Source organism: Anoplophora glabripennis, unplaced genomic scaffold (genome assembly GCF_000390285.2).
Source record: "Anoplophora glabripennis isolate ALB-LARVAE unplaced genomic scaffold, Agla_2.0 scaffold471, whole genome shotgun sequence".
In the NCBI taxonomy this organism is placed as follows: domain Eukaryota; kingdom Metazoa; phylum Arthropoda; class Insecta; order Coleoptera; family Cerambycidae; genus Anoplophora; species Anoplophora glabripennis.
The window spans coordinates 166,985-192,387 of record NW_019416555.1 but is presented as its reverse complement, the minus strand read 5'-3'; the positions used below and the strand labels follow the sequence as shown (position 1 = coordinate 192,387).

The window sequence follows — 25,403 nt, the reverse complement described above, 5'->3', positions numbered from 1 at the left end:
CTATATGTGATTAAATTTTCAAGTATCTATTTGCTGTGCAAAATTTTGAAACTTGGAAATTTTTTTTTCAAAATCTGGATTGCAAAATTATTATGCAAAATCTATAGAACCGATTTTTATGAAATTTGGTGTGATAATTCTACATAACATGAAGTTTTCTTGAGCCAAGTATAAAGGTCATATACCCAATTTAAATACCCCAAAAAAATCCCTAAAAATAATGTTTTTTTAACCCCATTTTTGCGATTTTTTTCGATTTTTACCATAATAATCATGATTCATTCGATTTGTAACTAGTCATGTTTTGTAAAATATTTAATTACAACATTTTTTTTCCTCTTCCATTTTCGCCTATAGTCAACTCTTGAAAAGATACATAATTAAATAGGAAGAAAAATATGACATTTTTCGAATTTTTTAAACATATTGTGCCGCCAAAAGTTAAGCCCACGTTTTGTTTTATGCGCATAGAAAAAGTTTCATTTCTAGTGATATTTGAAAGCCAAAAAGCCAAAAATTTCCGTGGATATACGATCCACCCAAACCAACACAGATACCGCCTAGTTTAAATACTGGATATCCCGTGTCAGTTTTCTCAAAAATCACCATACAGTACTGAGAATTGAGAAAATGTATTTAGTTCAAAATCGTTCGTGGATATTTTTCTATTATACAGGGTGTTTCTGAAATAAGTGCGTTCCTTGAAAATGGCGATAGTGGGCATGAAAATCACTTTTATTAAGTAACTGATGATCTAAAACATTACGTTTTAAAATGAAAAAAAAAAGTTTCACATGAAGGATTAAACAAACTTAAAGCCGTGCCTGGTGCGGTAGTAAGCTGTACCTTCGATATCAAAGTTGCCGCGCGCCGCAGTGGAAAGAGCTGATGGCGGTTTACCAGCCTGTCAACATATCATATCAGGTGTAAAGCAAGTTGCATAATAAAACAAACAAACATCAAACAATGATCAAACACTTGCTGCTGTGAAACTATTGGTCAAAACGGGTTCAATGACAATTCACGCCAAAGACACGCTCACTGTTTTATGTCTATTTCGACTAATTTAAATTGTCTAGCACCGATGATGAAGAGTATATCTTTATTTATGGCTTAAAATGTTCATGTAAATACTAAAAATTGTCGCTGTTGTTATCTGTTATCACTGACGCTTGTATTTCCTGTTGCGTATGCTGCGATAAAAGCCTAAGAGAATTAGTCAAGCTGTACTTATTCAGTTCTCCTATATTCATATGTATCCAATTCAGGTTGATATTTATTTAAAAATTTCACATTTGACTATTCTCTTTTTGTAGTGTTAGCGACTTACATAAAAGGACAAAGGCAAATTCCATATCTCATTCTACAAGATTACAAATACATAAAGCACAGAAGTTCACAGCGTTCCACTTACTGGAAATGTCAGTTGTACGACAATGGATACTGCAAAGCTCGATGTACGACTCACGTAGACCAAACGATAAAGCTGACAGGTTGTCACAACCATGAACCCACGAAGTTGATGTCAAACTTGAATATTTTAAGCCAAGAGATGTACACACTTGTCAGAGAAGTCAACTTTAATTGAGTGTTAGAAGAAAGTGAAGATAATAAAATTTGCTAATGTTTTCAAAGTCTGTATTGGATACTTTTTCTGTTTTTAATTTTAAATGAAGATGCCTTTATGCAAATAACAACCTACCTATTAGTTCTAGCAGACTTTTATAAATTTAGGTGTACAATACAGGTTGTTATCGAAAGTGTTGGTTCTATTCCTTTTAATATAAATATTAACTTACATGTTATTGCGTGTCTTCCTCGACTTTCTAGTTGTCCAATATCTCGGGCTTATTGTATGTGATAAATAAATCTCCTCGTCCTAAAGCGTTTTGATTAACTACGTTGCTATTAACAATAACTTTAGATGAATAACATAACAACGTTATTATCATCAAACATATGGACCTACGAGTAATTACCATCGCAATTTAATCTAATTAAAATCAAACACTTAAATGTTCATCGATGCCAGAAATCTGGATATGGAAACGATATCTAACCTCACAAACAAAACTCCCAGCTACTGATATTGCGGGATATCCAAAATGTAAAATCGAAAAATAATATATCTACAGGGTCGGAAAGTCCCCATGGTTCATTGGCCGTTACGTGAGAGCGATTAAGTAAGTCATAGAAATCCGTTCGATAGAGAAAGATGGCTATAATGAAGGCGTCTAATAGTCACCGCCCATTTCGCGCTTCCACAAATAAGAAGTGGATCTTATTTGTGGAAGGGCGAAATGGGCGGTGATTATTAGAAGCTTTCATTTTAGCCATCTTTCTCTATCGCACGGATTTCTATGACTTTCTTTATCGCTCTCACGTAACGGCGGATGAACCATGGGGAACTTTCCGACCCTGTATATACATATTATTAGTACAAAAACACATACCTCCTATACTGAAATATTTTGTATTCTTGCTGTTCTGTCATCAGTCTTGACAAAGATCAATACGTACAAAACAGCAACTACAAAGAGGTCTTTCTGTTTCCACATTTTCCTTAGGTTTTTGAATTTGTTTGAATGAATGTAATGCCTTTGACAATAGAGTAAAAAATAGTGGATTTAGTAATAGAATATCTGTCAAAAGAAAACAGTTAGCCTAATTACTAATACGACATCATTAATCATAACACTGTTTATGTTGAAGCTGATACATACAAGCTATTTTAGTCATGACGTATGATGGACAAAGATACTTTTAAATGTAAATATCCCGGTTAATAAAAAAGATTAGCTATAGCTGTTTTTAACAACTGTACAGTAACAATAACATTGTTTTGTATTACTAAGTATTAAGAAGGAGTCATTGTATTATGGAGTTAATATATCGTAGTTATTTAAATACATGGTTTTATTTTCTATTCAAAATCGTACTGCAATGTAGAAAATTTATTTTTTTAAATTTTATAAAACGCGAGTCAACTAGAAAACACTCTATTTACAACCCAACTCAAACAGAACTCTTTGCCTCATCAATTTGACTATCCAAGACTGATGTGACGGGTATCTTGATTATTTATTACAAAATGAAAAAAAAAACTTAAGGAATATTAAAAATACGCATGTCACATGTCTAAGAAATTTTGTCACTTTAATAACACACTTTCTTTTGTAGAGGCCCCCGAGAAAGACCTAATATTTTCCAACACTAGAAGAGGTAAAACATGCATGATATACGAGAATTACTTATTCTACATAAATCAAACGATAAACAACAAGCTCTTCTGGATGTGCTCGAATTACTACCATACCAAATGCAAGGCGAGATGTGTCACCTCGTTAGAAGGCAAACTCCAAAGGATAAGTATCACCCATAATCATCCTCCCGACTGCGATAAAGTGCAGCTAGCGAAAGGCCAAAAGGTTTTCCGATACCGTCATTCTGTTTGAAAGAAGAAGATAATTTATGAATAGGTATCGTACATTATAATGTAATCTCTATAAAATATACATCATGATTTACCAAATATAAAATGGTTTGTTGAACGGTTTATTTATTTTTTATTTTTTGGTTGATCAGTTAGGTTAATATTTGGTAATGGAAATTTTAAAAGTAAATATTGAGTAGAGAGCAAATATCATTCTTATTCATAATTTATAATCACATCCATTACATTTTTATGTTTTTTTTGTGTTAGATCTAATACAAAATACATATATGAGTAAGTTGTACTAAACTTAAAATTGTAATAAAGAATATTTTTGGGTTCTCGTAAATTGGCCTCATAAACGTGTCTTCTCTATATAGTTGTAAATGTCAACATTCCTTAACCTCTTTATTATTTAGTTAAAAATATACTAATAATTACTCGTATTAAATTTTGAAATTTTCATTTCTTGATCAATTTGATTGATTATACAGGGTGATTCAGAACTTATCTAAAAAAATAATTGTTTGATGTACAGGGAACTCCTACAAATACAATTTTGTAAAGAAAAAATCAAAAAGGGCAGTTCGAAAATGATTTAGAAATACACTTCTACACGGCACTGGAAACTGCTCCACTCTAAAACCTGTCCTTGCACAATTCAACCGGCATAGCGGCAAAGTGTGATAAGGACGGAAAAAACCTTCGTAAGGAAAGAAATAAATAGAATTTTATAACACTTATTTTATATCAGCAAATTCAACTGCTTTTGCCGTTATTGTTATTATTAATTAATAAAATTAATTTGTGTTTTTAATTTGACATACCCGATGTTACAACTGTTCAAAATTTTATCCACCGACGTGTAAACATATTTGGGTCAATGTTACTCAGTTTCTACGAACTAACACAAATGTTGTCTTGCTTCAACATAAATTAAAACGATATCCATCAACTTCGAGTTGCTACACACACCAACCATTTTTGACACTAGCTACTAAAAAAACTATTGTAAACACCACAGATAACAGGTAAACACTATCGCAACGACGATTGTAAAATTGTATTTCAATATTCGGAGTCGCTAAGGCCACGTGGCTTTGCACGCGTATTGCGAATGGCGCTAGAGAATACAGTCCAGCTGTGTAATGGTTGAATGTACTACAAATTCAATAATTTTTTTCTCGGAAACTATAAGGATTTTACAAAATTTTTTTTACGATATTGACTCCATGCTTCATGCCGCATCTATTCCCAATTTTTTTGGATAAGTTGTGAATCGCAATGTATAAATAAAAAAGTTAACTATATATTTCAAGCATTAAATTTTTATTCAATGTATATCTTTAATTTGTGGTACCTAAAAATATTTGTTATTTTTTATAAAAAAAAGGAGAAACTAATATCGAGGTAGATATTTTAAAATTTTTACATCTAAACGTACCTTATTCCTTAAGTATACAGGATATCTCATAATCCGTGTCCAATAATTTACCACTTGATTCTATTGCCAAAAATAAGAATATTTTGTCATTTAAACATGGGTCGAGAAATGCTTCCTAAGGGAGCTACGCCCCCCTAAATGAGGCTATAAAAAAATAATTCTTTTTTTTTTAATATTTCCGAAATGGGTTGAAGGAAAATTATTATTAAAAGTCGAAATAGTCCATCATAAAATTTTTCAAAAATTTTAGTCAGAGGCGTTTCATAAAATTTGCCCCAATTTTTTTGCTTGTATAAATTTTCAAATTCAGATGCCAGCAGATGACAGACCCTCATTTCCTCTACAAAAAAGGTACTTTTTACTTCTTTCGATAAAATGCTCCATTTACGAGAAAAACAGATCTAAGCATTTCATTAGATACATTAATAAAATTCAAAAATTTTTTGAATATGTGAATATGAATTTTGATCTGTCATCATATATATACATTGTGATAAACAACGTGAAAAGTTTTTTTACATGTTGCTATTTTTCAAATTTAAACAGTAAAATTTGATAGATCTGAGTTTTTTATTAAAAATGGTAATGTTTTATATCGAAAAAATAATCCACTTTCGAGAAAAATCAGTTTAAGTTATAACACTTTCCAAATTGTGCTTTTCTAAGCACGTATATCCGTTTTTCTTGGAAATAGAGCACTTTTTCGAAAGAAATAAGGAGTATCTGTTTTGTAGAGGAAATAAAGGTCTATCATTTTTTGGCCCCTGAATTTGAAAATTTCGACAAGCAAAAAAATTGGGGCAAATATTAGCCGCCGACCCTCCCAATTGAGAAGACTTTTTCAAAATTTTTGAAAAATTTTATGATGATCTATTTCGGCTTTTAATGAGTATTCATGGTGTCCAAATTCATAATTTTCCTTCAACCCATTTCGGAAATGTTTAAAAAAAATGAATTTTTTGAGGCCCCATTTAGGGGGGCGTAGCTCCTTTAGGAAGCATTTCTCGACCAATGTTTATATGAAAAAATATTCTTATTTTTGGCAATAGAATCAAGTGGTAAATTATTGGATACTAATTATGAGACACCCTGTATAATTATCTGGTGCATGAGTAATAAACGTTTCAAGTAGTTTACTTGACAAAACTTTTGATTTCTTTGGCGTTGCATTTGTACTAAATGTTGCTCTCAACATGGTGTAATTTGGCCATAATGTAGATGTCTTCAGTCAATAAGTCTTGAAACGTTTGTAAAAGAATTCGTACTTTTCCCTAGATTTGTTTGGTAATAAATTTAGTCACATTTTTTGCAGCTGCTGCTAACTCTGGTGGTATCCCGAACAAATATTATGTTTTAATATACATATTTTAGCGCTTATAGGTATTAAAGCGAATTTGACTTTTATCACAACGCTAAATAAACAATGATCGTCGAGGAAACAATTTCATAAGCAATTAGATTATAATGAAGAAATGTTAGGTATGCATTAATAAAATTTTCTTAGTTCTTATTAGTTAATTAATATTGTTTACGATTTCATAAAAAAATAGTATGTCATCTGGGAATGTATTACTTTTATGGGTGCACAATATACTATTTTAAGACAAACCAAAGAACAAAATAATGCTATTTTCTTTGATCAAAGGGGAATTTCATTATTCTTTTGGTATATTTTAATATGTACAAAAATTATATTAGTAAATTGAATCGCAACATATAGGTACTATTTTAAAAACTTAACCCTGAATTTGGGTTTAATATACCTATAAAGAACCTATATTGGGAAGGATATGTTTTTATTTGCGTTTTCGTCAGTATAGACCCATTTTGTAATTGAAGTTTTACTTATACCTAACAGGAAAAAATACTACAACTGAAGTAAGTGCCAATAATGTCATTTAAAATCATTTGCTTCTAGCATTCAATAAGAAAAAAAAAATATTTTTTAATGCGTTATTTGAATAGATAGCAATAAATGATATGATAATTATGGCAAAATCTTATGATAAAATATTACGTGTTTGTGTTTATCCATATTTTTTATTTTATTTTAATGTCATACTTTCAATAAGCAGCCTGCATTTCTATCAAAATTTGTAATTAATGCTATCAAGTAAACTCATTATAATTGCAAGTTATCCTGTAATTGTATATTTTACTGAGTAGTTTATACAAGAGACTTAAATGTTTTTCTTTCACTCACCATCCAAAGCAATTTTTTTAAAAATATAGAAAGTTATGACACTTAAGTATATCTCAAAGTTGGTCTAGATTTTATTAAAGGTTTACAATGCAAAAAATATAAAAAGAAAAAATAACAATTAACAACAAGTTAAAAAAATGACGTACAAGGTAAATACGATGCCGTTTTTGGCCACTAAAAATTGCCGTAGAGCCTAAAGATGGGTATTTTGAGCTTCGACCCCATTGACACTTTTGATCAGGGGTACAAAACGAACAATTTCCCAAATTTTTAGCAAATTTCACCGGAAGACCGTTGTCCATAAAAAATGTGCGGGGTCCTTTACTTTGGAAATAAAAAAAAAACAATAAAGCATTACCCTTTCTAGATATTTGAAATTAGAGAAGTTATAATCCGTTAGAATCAAGTGTTTATAGAAAACTAGAACGCACTAACTAAATCATCATAATGATATAAAGAAAGGTGTAATTAAATAGACGACCCAAATTGATTTCTTCATAAGAAGAAATGTTTAATGATGAATTGAAACTCATAAAAATGTACTCATAAACAATCAGTATCTGGGAATTCTGTTGAAAGAGTTTTTAAGAATATTGAAAGTAAAACAAATTATGTCAGACAACAAAGGAAAATTACATCCACAATAAGAATTCCGTATACAGGGTATATCCTAAGCCTATGTCATAAATTAAGGGGGTGATTCCTTGGGTCATTTAAAGCCCAAAAGCCTTAATAAACCTGGTCTCTCATAAGTGTGGTCCGCCTCGTCCAATCCACCTATCACCAAATGTTGCGTTGAGATAATTTCTAACTTCACGACTTAAGTGCATGAAATACATCTCCTGTCTTGTTTGCAATGGCACATTTTCTAGTAGTAGATTTAGATCGTGTTGTAACAAATTCAAATATCGGGCACCGTTTAGTCTATCAGGTAAGAAAAAGGGGCCTATTAATTGGTTACCATACATTAACTATGAATGTTTGCTGGTGTTTGCCTTGAATAACTAAATGAGGGTTTTATGGGCACCTAGGTCACCAGATCTTAACCCCCTTGAGTTCTTCTTGTTCAGTTACCTAAAAGAATTAGTGTATTCAACTCCGGTTTATACAAGAGAAGAGTTGATGGCAAGAATATAACATCATTGTAATGAAATTAAACAGAATCCACAAATGCTATTTAAAGTGCAACAAAATAATCTTAAAAGAATAAGGAAGTGCATTGAACTAGATGGAGGACATATCGAGCATTTACTGAAGTAACCTAATTTAATCCATGTTTCAGTCTTAACTTTTTTCTGTTGCGTTGTGTCCCTGGTTGTGGCTATACACAAAATACAAAAATTTAATTATCTTGACAACCGTTCATTTTTTCATAAGCCATGAAGTATACCTTTTTTGTAGAAAAGTAACAGAGCTATCTGCCTCCGAGGGCGAAATATCAAATTTGACAGCTCTGTCAATGTTGTGTAAATTTTAGAACATAATTTCGACCGTCCTTGTATAATAAAAAATATTTGATTCAATTTTAAATGTACAAAGATACATTTGAATGAGTTGCTTTGCTCCCCCAAATTTCAAGTTAATCAAAGTAACCTTTTAGAAATTATGGGCAATAATAATTTTTCAATTTCTTACTTTGAGTGACAATAACTCCTCAACAATGGCACCTAGGTAAGAAGTTTATATGAAGTACTAGCACTCGTTTGACCTGCTCTATATAACCCTTTATTTTTTCCCCGTAGTTACCGGTCACCCTGTATAACTATCGCATACTTCCGATCTAGAGAAATGTGATTTGGATTGTACGAAGTATGATATACATTTAGCATATTTTTGTATTTCGAAATATCTGCTAACAAAGTTTTACACAGCCAATTAGTTTTCTATTTTACGCTACTTAAATTATAGAAATATATTTTTTTCTGATTTATTATTCGTACTGATAAAATTACAAACAAATGCCTTATACTTCTGTAAAGAAACTAATTAATGGATATTTTCCTACTTAAAGGCATGCAACTAATTAGCCTTTACCTTTACTTACGTTTGGCCTTTGTCCATATAGTAATTACTCTTGAATATAAAGAAATATGTTGTTATCTAAAGTGTAAAATATTTTTATTTTACGTAAAAATACCTATGCAAATACATTTACCCTCAAGTAGGTATATATTATCTCTAAGCCGCATTAAAAACGTTTAACAGTATACATTCGATTTCAATATGGAGTTTGAAAGATACGCCACTATTTTAATAGTATTGGTTTTGGGTGCATGCTTTGTACCCCATGGTGTAACATATCAACCATGTGATCCAATGCTATGTAAAAAGCCAAATTGTTCTTCAAATGAGACAGCAGCAAGGCTTGGTCGTGACTGCTGCAAAAAATGTTATCCCATACTGGGTAAGCTGACATAAATAAGAATATTTCAAAAATATTAAGAATCTTGTCACCACACATGAAGCTTTAACTTTTGCTCAGAGGAATTAGTGTCTCATGCAGTATATATTTAATACATAAACACAGTGGCACGGGGCGCCGCTAGCGCTAAAAATTTTCATAGTAAAAAAATTAATTTAAAAGTTAGACAAAATTTTTTTAAAAAAATCACGATTTCAGCTCTCTAAATGAGGCTAGATGTTGCAAACTCCCAGAGATGCTAACCTCTTCTGCAATCGGCAATTTGCACACAGCATATCGTTGACTTGTTGAACGTGAGAGTCATCAGTTCAAGTCGAAGGTCTTCCTAGTCAAGGATCATCTTCAATTCACTAACGACCATTTTTAAACCGTAAAAACCATTCGTAACATTGGGTACGACCCAGAGCGTCGTCACCGTAAGCTTGTTTCAAAAGTTGAAATGTTTCCGTGAAAGTTTTCCCCAGTTTCACGCAAAATTTTACTCTGCACATCTCAAAAATCATCACTAACACTTGAATACGTTGCACTCAAATAACAATATCACGAAAACAAAATGAGGTATCAACAATCCAAAAACATGTGGTTTGCAGAATAATTACCGTTTGTTAGGATTTGTTGTGACATAATTGGAACATCCTGTATATTATCTAAGTGTCTATCTGTTATCTAAAATACCTAACATATTCGTGATTTTGTATAAAACAACTGATATCCACTGCAATTATTTATTTCACAGTATTTTATTATTTAAGTATAACACTGTGAAATTATCAACGTAAGTGTTCAGTATATTTCAAATTTAAAAATGGAGATTGGAAGATCCATTACTGTTTTCTTAGTAATTACATATTTTGTACATACTACAAAGGAATCAGCGTATGGGTGATGGGTGTCCGCTGTGTGACCCAACAAAATGTGTAAAACCAAACTATTTGTCTAATGAGACACTAGCAACGTTTGGATGTGATTGCTGCGAAAAATGTTATCCTCTTTTGGGTAAATATTGTAGAGACTAATTCGAGAAGAGAATGAATATAATTTCGAAACAGATTTGCAAAGCTTTTTGATAATATTTCAAAATTTAATTTTAAATAGAATTGTTTAAGAAAATTAACCATCCTTTAATACGTTCCAGGTGAAGGACAAGTGTGCAAAAAAGAGTTGGGAGTAATTCGAGGTAGCCCTATTTACATATACCTTGGGATTTGCAATAAAAGCGAAAGCCTTTCATGTCTCCATTCAAGAAATACTTTAGATTGGACTTGCCAGAAAAATAATTTAACAAATGAGTCATAGTGCGTTTAGTATATCACTGTAAAATACAGGGTGGTCCGAATTTTATGCAGGAAACTTCGAGAGCAGATAGATCTTTTTAAAATAGTAGGTGTTTGCCTTATAAACATAGGCTGGAACGGCCTCGTTTTAGAGATATAGGGTGTTGAAGTTGTTAAAAAAAAAAATATTTTTTGTTTATATCTCCGGAATCCATCGACTGATTTCAATAAAATTTAGTACAGATAATGTATGATAGAAGGCCTTATATTCCCTAAAATATGAGCTCTAAAGATTGAACCAGTGGTATACAACTGGACAGGGTCACCCCCTTTTTTATAAAAAAAAACTACGCCACTGTATTTTTTACAAGTTATTGTAACGAATTTATATTCTAATGCACAAAATACGTAAAAAAGGTAACTTGAATTTTTTTCCTGAAGTTCACCGTTCTCAAGTTATTCATACCAATACAATCTCCTTGTGGCAGACTCTTCTAACCATAATATTATAAGAATATTTATGTTTTTGCTTAAAAGTAAGTGCAATTTGTAAGCTCATCAACAAAATTCTTTACACTCATCGCTTTCATCTTTTTGGATTAAAACAATATTTGGAAAATCACGACAAAGGAATGAAAGGCACAGAAATTAAATTTTGAAAACATTTGACGACGATCCTCGGCTAAGCAGGTTCACGAAGAACGTCTCGGCAACTTGAGGTGAGTAAATCGAAAATTGAAAAGTTCTACATAAGGATGGCAGAAATCTATACCATTTATTACAACCTGTGCAAAATTTACTTCCGGGAGATGCAGAGACGCCTGAATTTTTATCAGTGGTTGTTTGAATTCTTACTAGAAATACTTTGGACCGATGAGGCTACGTTCACAAGGCGAGGGGTAGTGAATTTTCACAATCTGAATATTTGGTCACAAGAAAATCCTCATGAAATTCGGAGACATTAAACTTTCTAGAAAACCATCTATTTGAATTATTAGAGGATGTTCCATTAAATATACGACAAAATAACTGGATACAAGTGGACAGGAGCACCACTCCTGCGCATTTTAGGAGAATAATACAACAATGGCTTAATGAAAATTATATGAGATGGTGGATAGGTAGAAGACCAAATGCCAATGTCAACTATAACGGTGCAGAGGGTCCAGTGTCTTGGCCAGCCAGATCGCCAGATCTAAACTCCCTGGACTTCTATGTTTGGGGTGACACCTGAAAAGTTTACTCCAATATATACTAGACCACAGCTACTGCAGCGTAATGAATTAAAAGAAAACCACCACATGATATTAGCGTTCAATTAATAGATGTCAGAAATGTATCGATGTAAATGGTTCGCATTTTAAACAATTGCTGTAAATACGTAACGTTAATTTTGTTTCTTGTTTAGTTGTTGTTGCTTGGTAAATGTATTTTTATTATTATTTTGATTCAAATTGTTCTTATTTGTAAAGATAATGCCTCCAGGAAAAACTAAAACACACCAGGAACACTACCTCACAAGTGATGTGGAAAGAATTTTGTTGATGTGCTTACAAATTGCACTTACTTTTGAGCATAAACATAAATATTTTTGTAATATTATGATTAGAAGGGTCTGCCACAAGGGGATTGTATTTGTGTGAATAACTTGAAAATGGTGAACTTTCAGGAAAAAATTCAAGTAAACTTTTTTACGAATTTAGTGCATTAGAACATAAATCCGTTACAATAACTTGTAAAAAATACAGTCGCGTAGGTTTTTTTTATAAAAAGGGGGTGACCCCTGTCCAGTTGTACACCACTGGTTAAACCCTTAGAACTCATATTTTAGGGAATGAAAGGCCTACTATCGTACATTATTTGTACCAAATTTTATTGAGATCGGTTAATAGATTCCTGAGATAAAAACAAAAAATATACAGGGTGTCTCACATTTAAATAGCAGGACTTCAGGAATCAGTAGAAGACCTCATTTTGAGTCTAAAAGTTCCTATATACAGGGTGTCTCACATTTAAATAGCAGGACTTCAGGAATCAGTAGAAGACCTCATTTTGAGTCTAAATGTTCCTATATATATGGGTCCTAAAACGCTTCGTTTCTGAGATACAGGGCGTTCAATTTTATTTTTGTTTTATTTATTTATTTTTTAACTAAATAACCGCTGACAAAAAAAATCATCATGTTGCGGCGAAAGACTTAGTATTTGAGGGCAAATAATTTGACACAGAAAATCATCGCATATTAGTTCCAGTGGTGGAGATAGAGGGGTCTCTATGCATATTTTTATAAAAAAAAGTATAGCCGATTTGATATTTTGCAAATGTTTTCGAAAAATATGAAAGAGCATTCAATTTTACCCAGAAAAGGCCCTCTTGTCCAAAGTCGATAGGAGGTGGCGTTTTCAAGAAAAACCGAAAATACTGTTTAGAAGTCAAATAATAATTTTTAAACATTGTGTTACAACTAAATTAAATATGTAGTTCAAAAATTCGGTTAAAATTGTTTTTAATTAATTAAATGAAAATAAATACAAAAATAAATAACGAAAACCATATTACATCAAAGCAAATGTTCGAAATGTAAACCATTTTCTTCGATACATAACTGACACCGACGCTGAATAGAACGTCTCATTTGAATTAAGTTATTGTCTCTGATTTCACTGCATGCGTTCCGAATCCGACGAATAAGTTCATCCCTTGTGTCCACAGTAGTGGTATAAACTCTCTCTTTAATAAAACCCCAGAGGAAAAAATCTAGGGGTGTCAGATCAGGGGATCGGGGAGGCCATGCAACGATACCCCCGCGGCCAATCCATTTTTCGGGAAAGTGGGTGTTCAACCAGTTCCTGACATTTCGGCCAAAATGAGCTGGACAGCCATCAAGTTGAAACCATGCTCGCATTCTTAAATTCAGAGGAATTTCCTCCCACATGTTGGCACTCTCGGTCTCTAAGAACTCTAAGAAATTCGCAGAATTCAGTCGTTGAGGTAAGATGTAAGGGCCGAAAAGACAATTGTTATAAACGCCGAGCCAAATATTAACACTAAATTCGTGCTGAAAATTTCGTGGTCTGATTGCATGCGGGTTTTCATGTGCCCACTCATGCTGATTGTGTAAATTTGTCACACCTCGACGAGTAAAACATGACTCGTCGGTCCATAATATGTGTGATAAAAAATTTCCGTCGTTTTCAATTGAGTTAAGAATCCACCGAGAAAAAGCTATTCTATGTTCCTCGTCACCCGGACGTAAACCCTGAACAGGTTGTAAGTGGTAGGGATGTCTATGATCTCGTCTTAATGTTCTAGAAATAGTGCACCTGGAAACACCAATAATCCTGGAAATTTTTCTGGTACTCGTCGTGGGATCTCTGTCAAATTCGTGCAAGATTCGCTGATTCCTCCTATTTCTGCCAATATTAACGTTAATTATGTTGCGATCCCTATGGACCAGATTCAATCCGTCATTAGCGAAACGTTGATGAACATTAATAAAAACGTGTGGATGCGGCTGTCTTCTATTAGGAAATCGTCTCCGATATTCCCTAGCAGCTTCTGCCGAGTTCCCATTGGCAAACCCGTATATGAAGTGAATATCTGCGTATTCTTGGTTCGTAAACTTAAACGGCATTTTGAATTTGTTGCAATTTTTTTTAATACTCTACACACAATTAGAAACTATAATAAAATAAGCGCAAATGTCAATATTAGAATGACATTTCAAGTCTGATTTGATTTCTAAACAGTATTTTCGGTTTTTCTTAATTTGACTTCTAAACAGTATTTTCGGTTTTTCTTGAAAACGCCACCTCCTATCGACTTTGGACAAGAGGGCCTTTTCTGGGTAAAATTGAATGCTCTTTCATATTTTTCGAAAACATTTGCAAAATATCAAATCGGCTATACTTTTTTTTATAAAAATATGCATAGAGACCCCTCTATCTCCACCACTGGAACTATTATGCGATGATTTTCTGTGTCAAATTATTTGCCCTTAAATACTAAGTCTTTCGCCGCAACATGATGATTTTTTTTGTCAGCGGTTATTTAGTTAAAAAATAAATAAATAAAACAAAAATAAAATTGAACGCCCTGTATCTCAGAAACAAAGCGTTTTAGGACCCATATATATAGGAACTTTTAGACTCAAAATGAGGTCTTCTACTGATTCCTGAAGTCCTGCTATTTAAATGTGAGACACCCTGTATATTTTTTAAAACTTCAACACCCTGTATATCTAAAACGAAGCCGTTCCAGACCTATGTTTATAAGGCAAACTCCTATTATTTTAAAGAGATCTACCTGTCCTCGAAGTTTCCTGCATAAAATGCGGACCCTGTATACTATTTACTGAAAAATGTTCTATTGTTTCCTCATTATTATGTAACATTTTTTGAAAATTGTTAATACCTATCTGAAGTTTGATTAAAGTCACCTTGCTGCTTATATTTAAGTATTTTTTTTAAATCACTGTATATATATTTGGAGGGAACATGTACATCTACTTGTTCATCCGTCGATATTTTTGTTAGAAGTTTTTTAACTTGATGTTTTGCCGTTTTGAGACCGTTTTCAGATAATATTTAAAAGTTATAAGTTAAAATAAAGCCTTATAGAGTAAAAAAGTATTGTTATATATTTTCAGGGATAACAAAAATAACTAGAAGGCAATTTTTGTCTGGTTATTTTCAAATTAAAGACAAAATTTTTAATGTATCCTAAATGAGATATGTAATATAGAAAATTACCATTTTTATATATTCTTTCTTTTCTCAAATTCAATTTTGTAGGTATAATTCGAAACATTTTTTACTACACCGCCATCTGGGAGTAAATAGCAAAAGTGAAGAAGTATAACAGTCAGTTACAAGTAGAGTGCATTGTCATAACTTTCAAGGCTCAATAAAACAAACCAAAATCTGTAAAATGGATAATACAGGGTCTTCTACCTAGACTGTAACCTCTTTATTTTTAATTTTTGTCGGGCTTAATTCAAATTATATTATATTAAAACGTGGACCTAAAATTCTCACAAATAGATGTTATGTGTTGGTTGTTGTCTGCTCAAGAGTGCCATTTCCAGAAAAAAAAATTTTTCTACAAAAACAAAGGAATTTAATTAAACACTATTCAAAATAGCTAAGTATTAATAACTATAATATGTCCCCTGGTTATTTTCAAATATAAAATGAGAATAATGATGTATAAAATGCAATAAAAAACAGCCTAGATATGTATTTTTAAATCTACCTTTCTTCTGTACAAAATAGCTGACACTATTCGGTAGCAGTAAATACACTGGAAGACTGAGATAAGATTTGATTTCCTTAGTTTTGGTTATAAATATGGTAACTTATTTTGTTGAGATTTACATTGAAATTCCACGTAAACTGATGACATTTTCGATAATTTAACATTTTCAAAGCATAAAATCATCATGTTTTGGCAATATAAATTATTACAATTCGTAATATGATCATTTTAGTAATATATTATAAAATTAATGGTGTTAAATAGTTCTACCACTTCCATCTACATTTTACACTGGCGATACGCACATCTAAATTTTTATATCGAATTCGCAATATGCTGTACCTAAGTATAAATTTGTATGTGTGCAAACATCAACTCTCGTAGAATGTTTTCGACAAGGTAAGATTTATGTGAAAGAAAAACTGACAGTTTTGTTAAACGTTTTAAATATTTTTCAAATTTTCAATTTCAAAAGTAACAAGTTCAATAAGTATATAACTGCAACTTTATTTATTTCTTATGTTTAGTTTCATGGAAAAGGCTCAAAAGTCATATAAACTTTATTCCTGTTTTTAATAAGTGTTTTGAGTAAATAAATGCTTACATACATACCATTTGGTTCTTAAAGATATCGAAAAAAATATATATTACACTATCTAAATCGAATTCCTAACTACTTATTTATACTACTATAATATTCTTCTTCTAAATCATACAAATCTGCTGCCATATCATCCCTCAAAGACATTAATTTTTGATCACATTCTGCTTGCTTCGTCCTAGAAAAGATAGTAAAACTTGTAATTAATACTGAAAATAATTGCAAAATCAATAATTTAACAGATTCTAGGTGGTCGCTTTATTTCCTGTACCTCACTCAGAGTGTTCTTTATTCACTTTGTTTATGGTTTTGTTTATGACTCAAAATCTAAATCTAATCGATATATCCAAATGAAATACTTCAACGATTATGATTTACCTGAACAACTTGGAGTTTTGTGTAATTGCTTCATTGACCGAAGGAAAGTCATTCAAAATAAGATACTGCTTAATGTCTGAAACCAATTTCATCAGAGACTCCCCTGCTCGTACGATGTTTGCAGCTCGGACATGCATTTCATATGTATCTTGTTCACATTGTGTCATTCTTGAAAGTTGTGTGTCATGTTCACCCTTGGATAATTTTACAATTTCTGCAAGTAGTAGATGGTTTTAATTGTATTACCTTTAAGATTTCTTTGTAGGTATACCTTCAAAATTTTCCAGCATACTTTTCACATCATCCTTCAGCCTAGTTCTGTAAGATTTTAGCAAAGCTTCTTTGCTTTGTGGTAGAGATCTTGAAATGGACATTATTTGTTGATATATTAAATTACTTTCAGATACTTGACAAAAGTTCTGAATAAATGAGGTTAGAAATTTCCTGTATTCCTAATTTTCTATGGTGTTAGAGAGATGCTGCTATCTTTCGGCGAAACCGGTAAACGGTAAAATCGTTAAACTGTACTTTTATAGAACTCTATACATTTTAAAAGGAAACGTGTTTGTTATGTTGTCTACTTTTTATAAGAAATTGAAAACATTTGTTATTTAAATATTTTGGGATAACATGTCACATTAAAATACTGCACAAAAAATCGTAGTAGGCAGTGTCGTATTTTTGTTCTCCTTGGTGTCTCCACCAAATTTATAAACCTTCGATTCATGATGTAAGCTTTGTGATCTATGCATTTGTGTCGTACTGTAAATGGATTAGTAAAATTTCTATGACAAAGAGAAATTGGTAAATACAGGGTGTATTTAAATAGAGGGGCACAAATGAACCAGAGATTCCTTGGGTGAAAACAGGGTAGGAAAGTACCGATGGTCTATCTGAAGTTACGTGAGAACGATAAAGTAAGCCATAGAAATCCATGCGATAGAGAAAGATGGCTATAATGAAGGCTTCTCTTTGTCACTGCCCGTTTCGCCAATCCACAAATAAGATCCACTTCTTATTTGTGGAAGGGCGAAATGGGCTGACGATTAGACGCCTTCATTATAGCCATCCTTGTCTATCACATGGATTTCTATGGCTTACTTTATCGCTCTCACGTAACTTCTGATAGACCATCGGTACTTTCCTACACTGAATAAGTCAATTTAATCTAACATACCTATATTCCAAATCGCGTAATAAAAAAGATACAGGGTGTCAAAGTGAAACATAAAAAATGGTTTTTTCATAATAATTACTATAATTTTAGTCAAAATAAATATATGCACAAGACAATGTGTTTTTTAATAAAGACACCGAAAAAATAATTAAATAGAAATTACGCAACAGGTGTATTCACACATGCTAATAATACGTAAAAAGAGTAAGGTAAATCTAAAACAGGAGAAATAATGTTGTCTCAGTTGATTCCTGCGCCCTCTTTTGGTCGAATTTTGAAATACAGATACACAACTAATAGGTACTGTAAGGCAATGCGTTCTGAATTTATTAACAAAAGTGTCTGTACCTTGGTATTCGTGGAGGTATAAATCCGTAACACTAATTTATTAAATTAAAAATATCTCCTCAACAGTTGGCTTTAACCATATTCAATAAGTATACCTTTTTTGTCCAAAAAAGTCCAATATATATTGAAAAACAGTTCAACCACAGACAAAGTAGCTATCGCCACAGACCGCTACTGGTATAGGCCAGCAGTTTTAAATTTCCGAATTGCCGGTAGAGTACACCACCAGCAGAATTTTAGGAAGAATCAAATGCAGCGGTCCGCATACCTGCGCGTATCCTAGCAACATATAAACAAGACTTTGGTAATGTTGCCAGGCGTACTTACGGATTTCTTTTGTACACTTTTTTAATCAATATCTGTTTTTTGCGTTACTGTATTTATTTAAATGTATGATGTAAGTATTGATAAAAATGTTTTTAAAGAATCAACGAATATCTATGTAGTTTCATATGATATTCTGCAGCGGTGTTACAATTAAGTTATTTAATCATAATTTCGTTAATTAGCTACCTATTATTTTCATTTTTTACTATTGAAATACTGCAGAAAATATATTTCCAAATAAACAAAATTCGTAATAAAATATTTTAAACAGCTTGTAATATAATTTTTTTAATATTTGATGATGACGATAAATTTATTTAATATACAAGTTATTAGTACGTCGCGGAATGTAGGTACAGGTTTTTTTTTTGTATTTTGACATCCACTTATAGGTTTAATAATTAAAGATAGAAAGAAACTTTAAATACAAATGTACGACTTTTCCTTTATTTCATTTGACATCAAAATTTGCTGGCATAAAATATATATGTTTAAAATAAAAAAAATCATTAAAAAAAATTAAAATTCATCCTTATGAAAATAACAAACAACGCTTTTTATAACTAACCTTTACAACAACATAAGGAGAATAACTAAAAACGAAATAACATTAAAATACCTACAATTTTTACAAATCAACATGCAAGTAATTGTGATAATACAGTTGAAAATATGTTTTAATTTACTATTAATTGCTTCAAAAACAAATTCAAAATTATCAAGCATTTCGTCCTGTATTTTTCTTTCAATACTTGTAAATTGTCAGGTCTTTAAAAAAATATGTCTAAAGGACTGACAATGAGATCGGGGCTGTTTTCTGGCCACCTAAGGTTTCTAATAATATTTTTTAGTGTTCGTTGACGGGATTCTTCCTCCAAAATAAATTTGCCAATATTCCTGAAGAACTTTTTGCACATTATTGTTATTTGTATAATACAATTAATTATGTTTTATTTTTCATCAGAATAACCCATTGAAATTTTAAAAATTTTTTAAATAAAAATGGGTTATTCTAATAATGATAAATCCCGTGTATTTTTAAAAGAAGGTTAATTTCTGTCGTTTTTGTCTGATTGTGTGCGAGAGATAGAGTTATAGTGTGCGATAGAGATAGAGTGACTCTGTCCTCATAGAGAGCTTCTCCTCTCTCTCTCTCTCTGCTACTTCAGGAGTCTCCCCAGCAATTTCAGGACACCTAGGGAGGGAACGTGGGGTAGAGCGCGTGGCCTTTTTAGCCTTCGTTATCGATCTATGTCACACAGTAGAAGAAAGAAAAACGGCTTTTGCTCGTAACTCGGAAATGGCTGGAAATATAAACAAATTTCCCCTTGGTTCTGAGTAGAGCACTCGGTGGGTGACGCAGAGCGGGGTGTCACAATATATGAAAGAAAAAAAAAACAGTTTTTGCTTAAACTCTAATATCAAAAAATCTCAAAAATCTCCCATGGTGAACGAGTAAAAAACGTCAAAACCCGCATACCAAAAAAAATCGGGACCAACGGTGTGTGACATCATAGGATAAAAAAGTGTTTTCTTCATACCTCGGTCGAAAGTACGTACTTTCGTCCCTAATAGCAAGGACGAAAGTTTAACATTTACGCCCTGTGAGAAGTACACGCGCGCCCTCTATAACGGCGGGAGGAAAGAATTTCTCATGCGTATTTATACTCGTAACTAGGGACTATTTATTATGTTGCTATAACAAATTGTTAACCGCTGTCATTACTGTTGCTACCTCTAAAGTTAAAAAAAGTAAAATTAATAACCTACTTTCGACCGGCTATGAAGAAAAATCGTATACACTACACGGGCCAAAACTTGAAATCTCGATCCTGCTCGGCTTCGTCTCGGGCATCATGATGCGCAGGGCCGAAAATTCAACTTTCGGCCTTTGTGGTGTAATATACTATTATAACTCGGAAACGGTGTCTTGAACCAAAAAAATAATTGAAAAATCTGAACAACACCCCCCCGGGTTCTTTATGTTCCTTCTGCGTTGAATGCAAAAGGTCCGAAGTCCGTATGTCGAAAATGAATTTTGGAAACAAGAGGTGTGTGACGTGTTATAGTATAAAGGACGTATAACTCGGAAACGGTGCGTTAAATCGAAAAAATAATTGAAAAATACATTTCGGAAAGAAGAGGTGTGTGAGGTGATACCGTAAAAAAAGGGTTATAGTTCATAGCAGCTATTTTGGCATTTTAAAAAATTTGCATAGATAATAACTAGCACAGCTTTTATTCGGTCATAACTTACTGTGTTTTATATTACCTGACAATTTTTGACAACTTAAATATACCTACCTACCTAAATTATGTTTTCTTGCTGCCATAAATTACTATTTTATGTAATAAAAATATTTGTTCTTTGTTTTTGAAACATAAAGAAAGTTTAGGTACCTATATAAATATAATTTAAATGTTTTCTCAGCGAAAATATAGAGAGAGAATATCAAATTCCTTCGTGACCTAGGTACTTTGCTGGGAATTTGTGAAATAAATGTTTATTTATCAAATACATTCTAAAATAAACCAACAAGGGAATATACTTAATGGGCGAGATGTGACATCCTGCAGAATATTTTCATCGTTTTCGGAGCAAAAGTCCAAAGGAAACATGAAAAAAAAAATACACATACAATAGGTAAAATATATATAACTTAAATGGAATATTTAAAAAAAAATGACAAATTACCTACACTACATGACAAAATAATCATGATATCAGTTATTTTTAACTTCAATTTTTAATATACCTACAGCATATACAGGGTGTTTACTAAGGAATGGGCCATATTCCGATAAAGTAGCTTTTTTATTTCTACTTTTTACTACAATTTATTTATTTTTATAATTTTACTAAAATTTTGGAAAAGCAGGTTTTTGGTGTTATAAACTTGTTGTCTGCTTGTATTTTGCTACAAATATACAAGGCGTTCTGAGCGTCCTTGCCACTGCATCGTTCCCTTCTGATTTTTTAAGGATCGATATTTTTTAAAATGATAATTATTTTAAAATAGCATTCGATTTGCTTTAATCCTTGTTGCGTGTCGCTGAAATGCACCGTTTTAGAGAAAATAAAAAAAAATATGTCTATTTTTTAGTAAACATCCTGTGTATTTCTTTATACTGCTGCTGAATTCCTTTTCCATTTCTCTGTGAAACATTAACTGTTTCGTTCAAACATCCCCGCCATCGACTTTATTATTAATGATTGTTATATTGAGATGTTTGACTTAGGGTATATTACCCATAAAAATCTATTAAGGGGGAATACGGCGGAACAAAAATCGCTTATTGTGCTATAAAAAATTAACCAGTTCACTTCCATTACGTCTGATTCATTTTTCATCTCGCCTCTCTTATTTATATATCTTTTATGTTTCTTTTAACGTCAAAGAACGTATCGAAAACCAACTAGAGGTTTCTCTATCTTTATGGCCCTTATTGGAAACTTAATTGAATTTTTTTTTTACATTAGCTTGAACAATGACTCTAAAACACGTAGGTACATTTTTTTACATCTTTAACAGTAATTAGCCCTAAAAATAAGTATGGAGATATTACATAGGTACAAAGTAGATCCTATTTTTAAATCAATATGACAAACTATATCTAATTAATGTAAAAATACAGAATATTTTAATTTTGTATCTAGGTATACAGGGTAGCATAAAAATATGGGAACCCCAAAAAATCTCGTGAGATATGCATTTTCCGGAAAAACTAAATATAGGGAGAGTTAGGATCTTTCCCTGGCTATTCAATGGTGACCATGACTACTGACCACGTGGTCATTAAAAGTTGTCAAGGTTTTGTATGTGAACCCCCCTTTTTGACCCCGGAAATGGAAGGAGCGGAAAATTTTAGATTTTCAGATATGACCTTAACCATTTCAAAAATTTTAAAATGGCGGCGAAATCAGGATGGCGGACCAAATTTTTGAAAGTTACCCGATTGTCACCAAATTTTGTATACGGAGGATTTCCAGGTCGCTGATCGCGAATCCGAGGTCACATGTTCAAAATCCAAGATGGCGGATCCGAGATGATGGATGGGGTATTTTAAATTTAATTTTTTTTAGAGTGCAGGAAATGGTGGTAATTCTCTTGGAGTTGGATAGGACACGCAAAAATAACGTCGCAAGTTCATTTAATTTTGTTGAAAGTTGAAATTTGTCTCTGTAAATTCTTTATCATCAAATTTTAATAAATTTAAGGTAAGGGTGTTGTATAAAGACCAGTATGCGAATTTGTATATAACAATTGTATTAACAGAATTATTCGTTCTTATACTGAATATGTTTCCGTTTTTTACGTTTTAAACGCATCTTATAATGGTTAAGTGATCGTCACCTCTCGGTCATCATATGTCAGACCCGAGAGCGAAGTGCGCCGACTCAATAAGAAACTTGGCTATTCCAGCCGCTGATTTAGGGTTCGCCGCACGAGCTCATCCCTTCTACGATTTCAGTAGCATGCTATGCATGAAGTAGGACGGTACGCAACTATCTTATACAGTACACTTTTATTGTCCATACATGTTCAATCATTGTCAAAATAAACACACAAAACCACAACGTCTTTATTATCTTTACTCAAGAAGAGAAAATACAACAATCGTAAAATTTCCGACAGTCCGCTATGCATCGACTTACACACGTCTAGTTTGATGAAAATATAAAATATGCACATGTTTTGTGGGATACATGATCATATCGCGTTGTGTGAAATGGAAAATTATTATGTAAGTATCTAACTGTTTTATGTTTTATTTTTTTTTTATTTTTCAAATGTAAATCTTGTCTAAATCTTAAAAATTATTATTTTGTAGGTCCTATTAGAAATCGCTGATGTTAAGTATTACATAAGATGGAGGAACAGAAGATTAGCGGTGACAAAGAAGAGCATGGGTATAAAGTCAATCAACTAGAGGAAATAAAATTATATGGAAAGAAGCTCAACCTTTCTGGGGATGCTTCATTCTTAAGGTGGAAGAGTTATAGTACAAATTCTCATATAATACAAGAAAATACGAGTGCATCGTTGCTAAGAAAATAAACTGGACAGTTTTGTGAGCGATGTCATCATTTTTAATGCTTAAAAGTATGTTTTATGTATGTTTACATTAGAACCTTAGCTTGTAATTACAGTTATCCAATAAAATTTCTGAAAACTTAATGTAATATGTTTTTAACTCATACAGAGTATACAACAGTTTAATACATTTATTATTATAAAACTTATAATCAGTACTAGATGTTCTAATAACGATATGGAACACTTTAATAACAGTTATTGCTATTATTTCGTAAAGGGTATAAAAAACGTTGTATACTAGTTATACAATAATTTAATAAAGAATAAGGTTTATAGTCACTATACTGCATAACTGTGCTAGCAATACGCGTTTTATATCCAATATTCACCTGTTTAACTGTCACATATAGTATACAATGGTCTTATAATGGTATATAGAATTCTAATAAAGAATAAAACGCATTTCTTTCAGTGTAGAAGTTAAATTATTTGAAGTAGTTTTTACTAATGTGTTTATTTATACTTAATAGCAAAAAAATACATAAAAGCAAAAATTAACATTTTGTGCCTCAAAATAAATACGTAATATCAAAGGCCACTTGGCAGTAGTCATTTATTTAGTTTAATATAGAACCAATTGTTATTTTTATGTTTTTATTTTTATTTAGATATTATATTTGTTTTTGTGGCAAATAACAACTTTTTCCTAAAAATTATCCAAGTTTAATGAAGAAGTTATAATGAAAAATATATTTACCCGAATTCGAGAGATTGCCCACCATTTCATAGACACCCTATATACAGTATGTTTTATATAGTATGAGTCACAGCTCACTAGGAAATTATTGAGATCGAGAAAACACCATAAGGCCTTACCTAATATTGTTTTCTTTCAGTTTGCAATATTTGCTGCTTAGTCATCTTAATTTGAAATCAAACAAAAAAATTACCTATAATTTCAGTTATCGAGACTCCATAGAGTAGTCAGGTATTTCACAAAACTTCCAGCTTCACTTCACATATCCAGCTCGCTGCTCACTGGCATTGCAATTAAATTGAAACTCCTCTGTTCCTTGGGGATAGAAATAAAGCAGAGATTTAACATAACAAATATTACATTTTAGATATTGTTTCAAATAGTCTACTATTCTGCCCGAACGTATTTTACAAATAAAATAAACGTTATTTAGAATTTCCCGGGCAACAGTAATTTTGTTTTCCAGATTACTGGAACGCAGTTGGATTATGGATTATGTATGCATCACTTTGCGGAATATGTTAAATGTGGTTGATTACTCATGATTTTTTTAATTAAAACGCTACAGTTTCAATGGAACATGTTTTACACGCATCTAAAATATTAAAAAAATAAAATAAAGTGATAAAATTTAAAGTACACGACAGAATGTCTTCAAATAATATTGGCGATTTTGAACAGAATGCATATGTTTGTTATGAGCAAATAACTAAAATAATGTTAATAATTTGTTGTATCAAATAG

The 25,403-nt window shown here is 31.9% G+C and overlaps 2 protein-coding genes across 2 annotated transcripts in view; one reads left to right on the top strand and one right to left on the bottom strand.

Moving 5' to 3' along the window:
- LOC108912735 (protein tramtrack, beta isoform) overlaps positions 1-3,548 on the top strand; it is a 219,688-nt gene extending 216,140 nt beyond the window's left edge. The window contains exon 4 of the mRNA XM_018718081.2: positions 3,181-3,548. Coding sequence (XP_018573597.1) covers positions 3,181-3,455 — 275 coding nt within the window. The 3' untranslated portion in view covers positions 3,456-3,548. The remainder of the gene's footprint in view (positions 1-3,180) is intronic.
- Positions 3,549-16,581: 13,033 nt separating this feature from the next.
- LOC108912741 (mediator of RNA polymerase II transcription subunit 22) lies at positions 16,582-17,449 on the bottom strand. Its single transcript, XM_018718120.1, has 3 exons — positions 17,283-17,449; positions 17,012-17,225; positions 16,582-16,811 (listed from the first exon to the last, which is right to left on the bottom strand). Exons 1-3 carry the CDS (start codon positions 17,383-17,385, stop codon positions 16,706-16,708), a joined length of 423 nt encoding a protein of 140 aa, XP_018573636.1. The 5' UTR covers positions 17,386-17,449; the 3' UTR covers positions 16,582-16,705.
- Between the last annotated feature and the right edge of the window lie 7,954 nt (positions 17,450-25,403).

Coding starts and splice junctions, on each gene's coding strand:
- LOC108912741 (XM_018718120.1), bottom strand. CDS start 17,385: ATGTCCATTTCAAGATCTCTACCACAAAGCAAAGAAGCTTTGCTAAAA. Junction 17,226..17,282: donor TATGCTGGAAAATTTTGAAG/GTATACCTACAA, acceptor TACTACTTGCAG/AAATTGTAAAATTATCCAAG. Junction 16,812..17,011: donor CAAAACTCCAAGTTGTTCAG/GTAAATCATAAT, acceptor TATCTTTTCTAG/GACGAAGCAAGCAGAATGTG.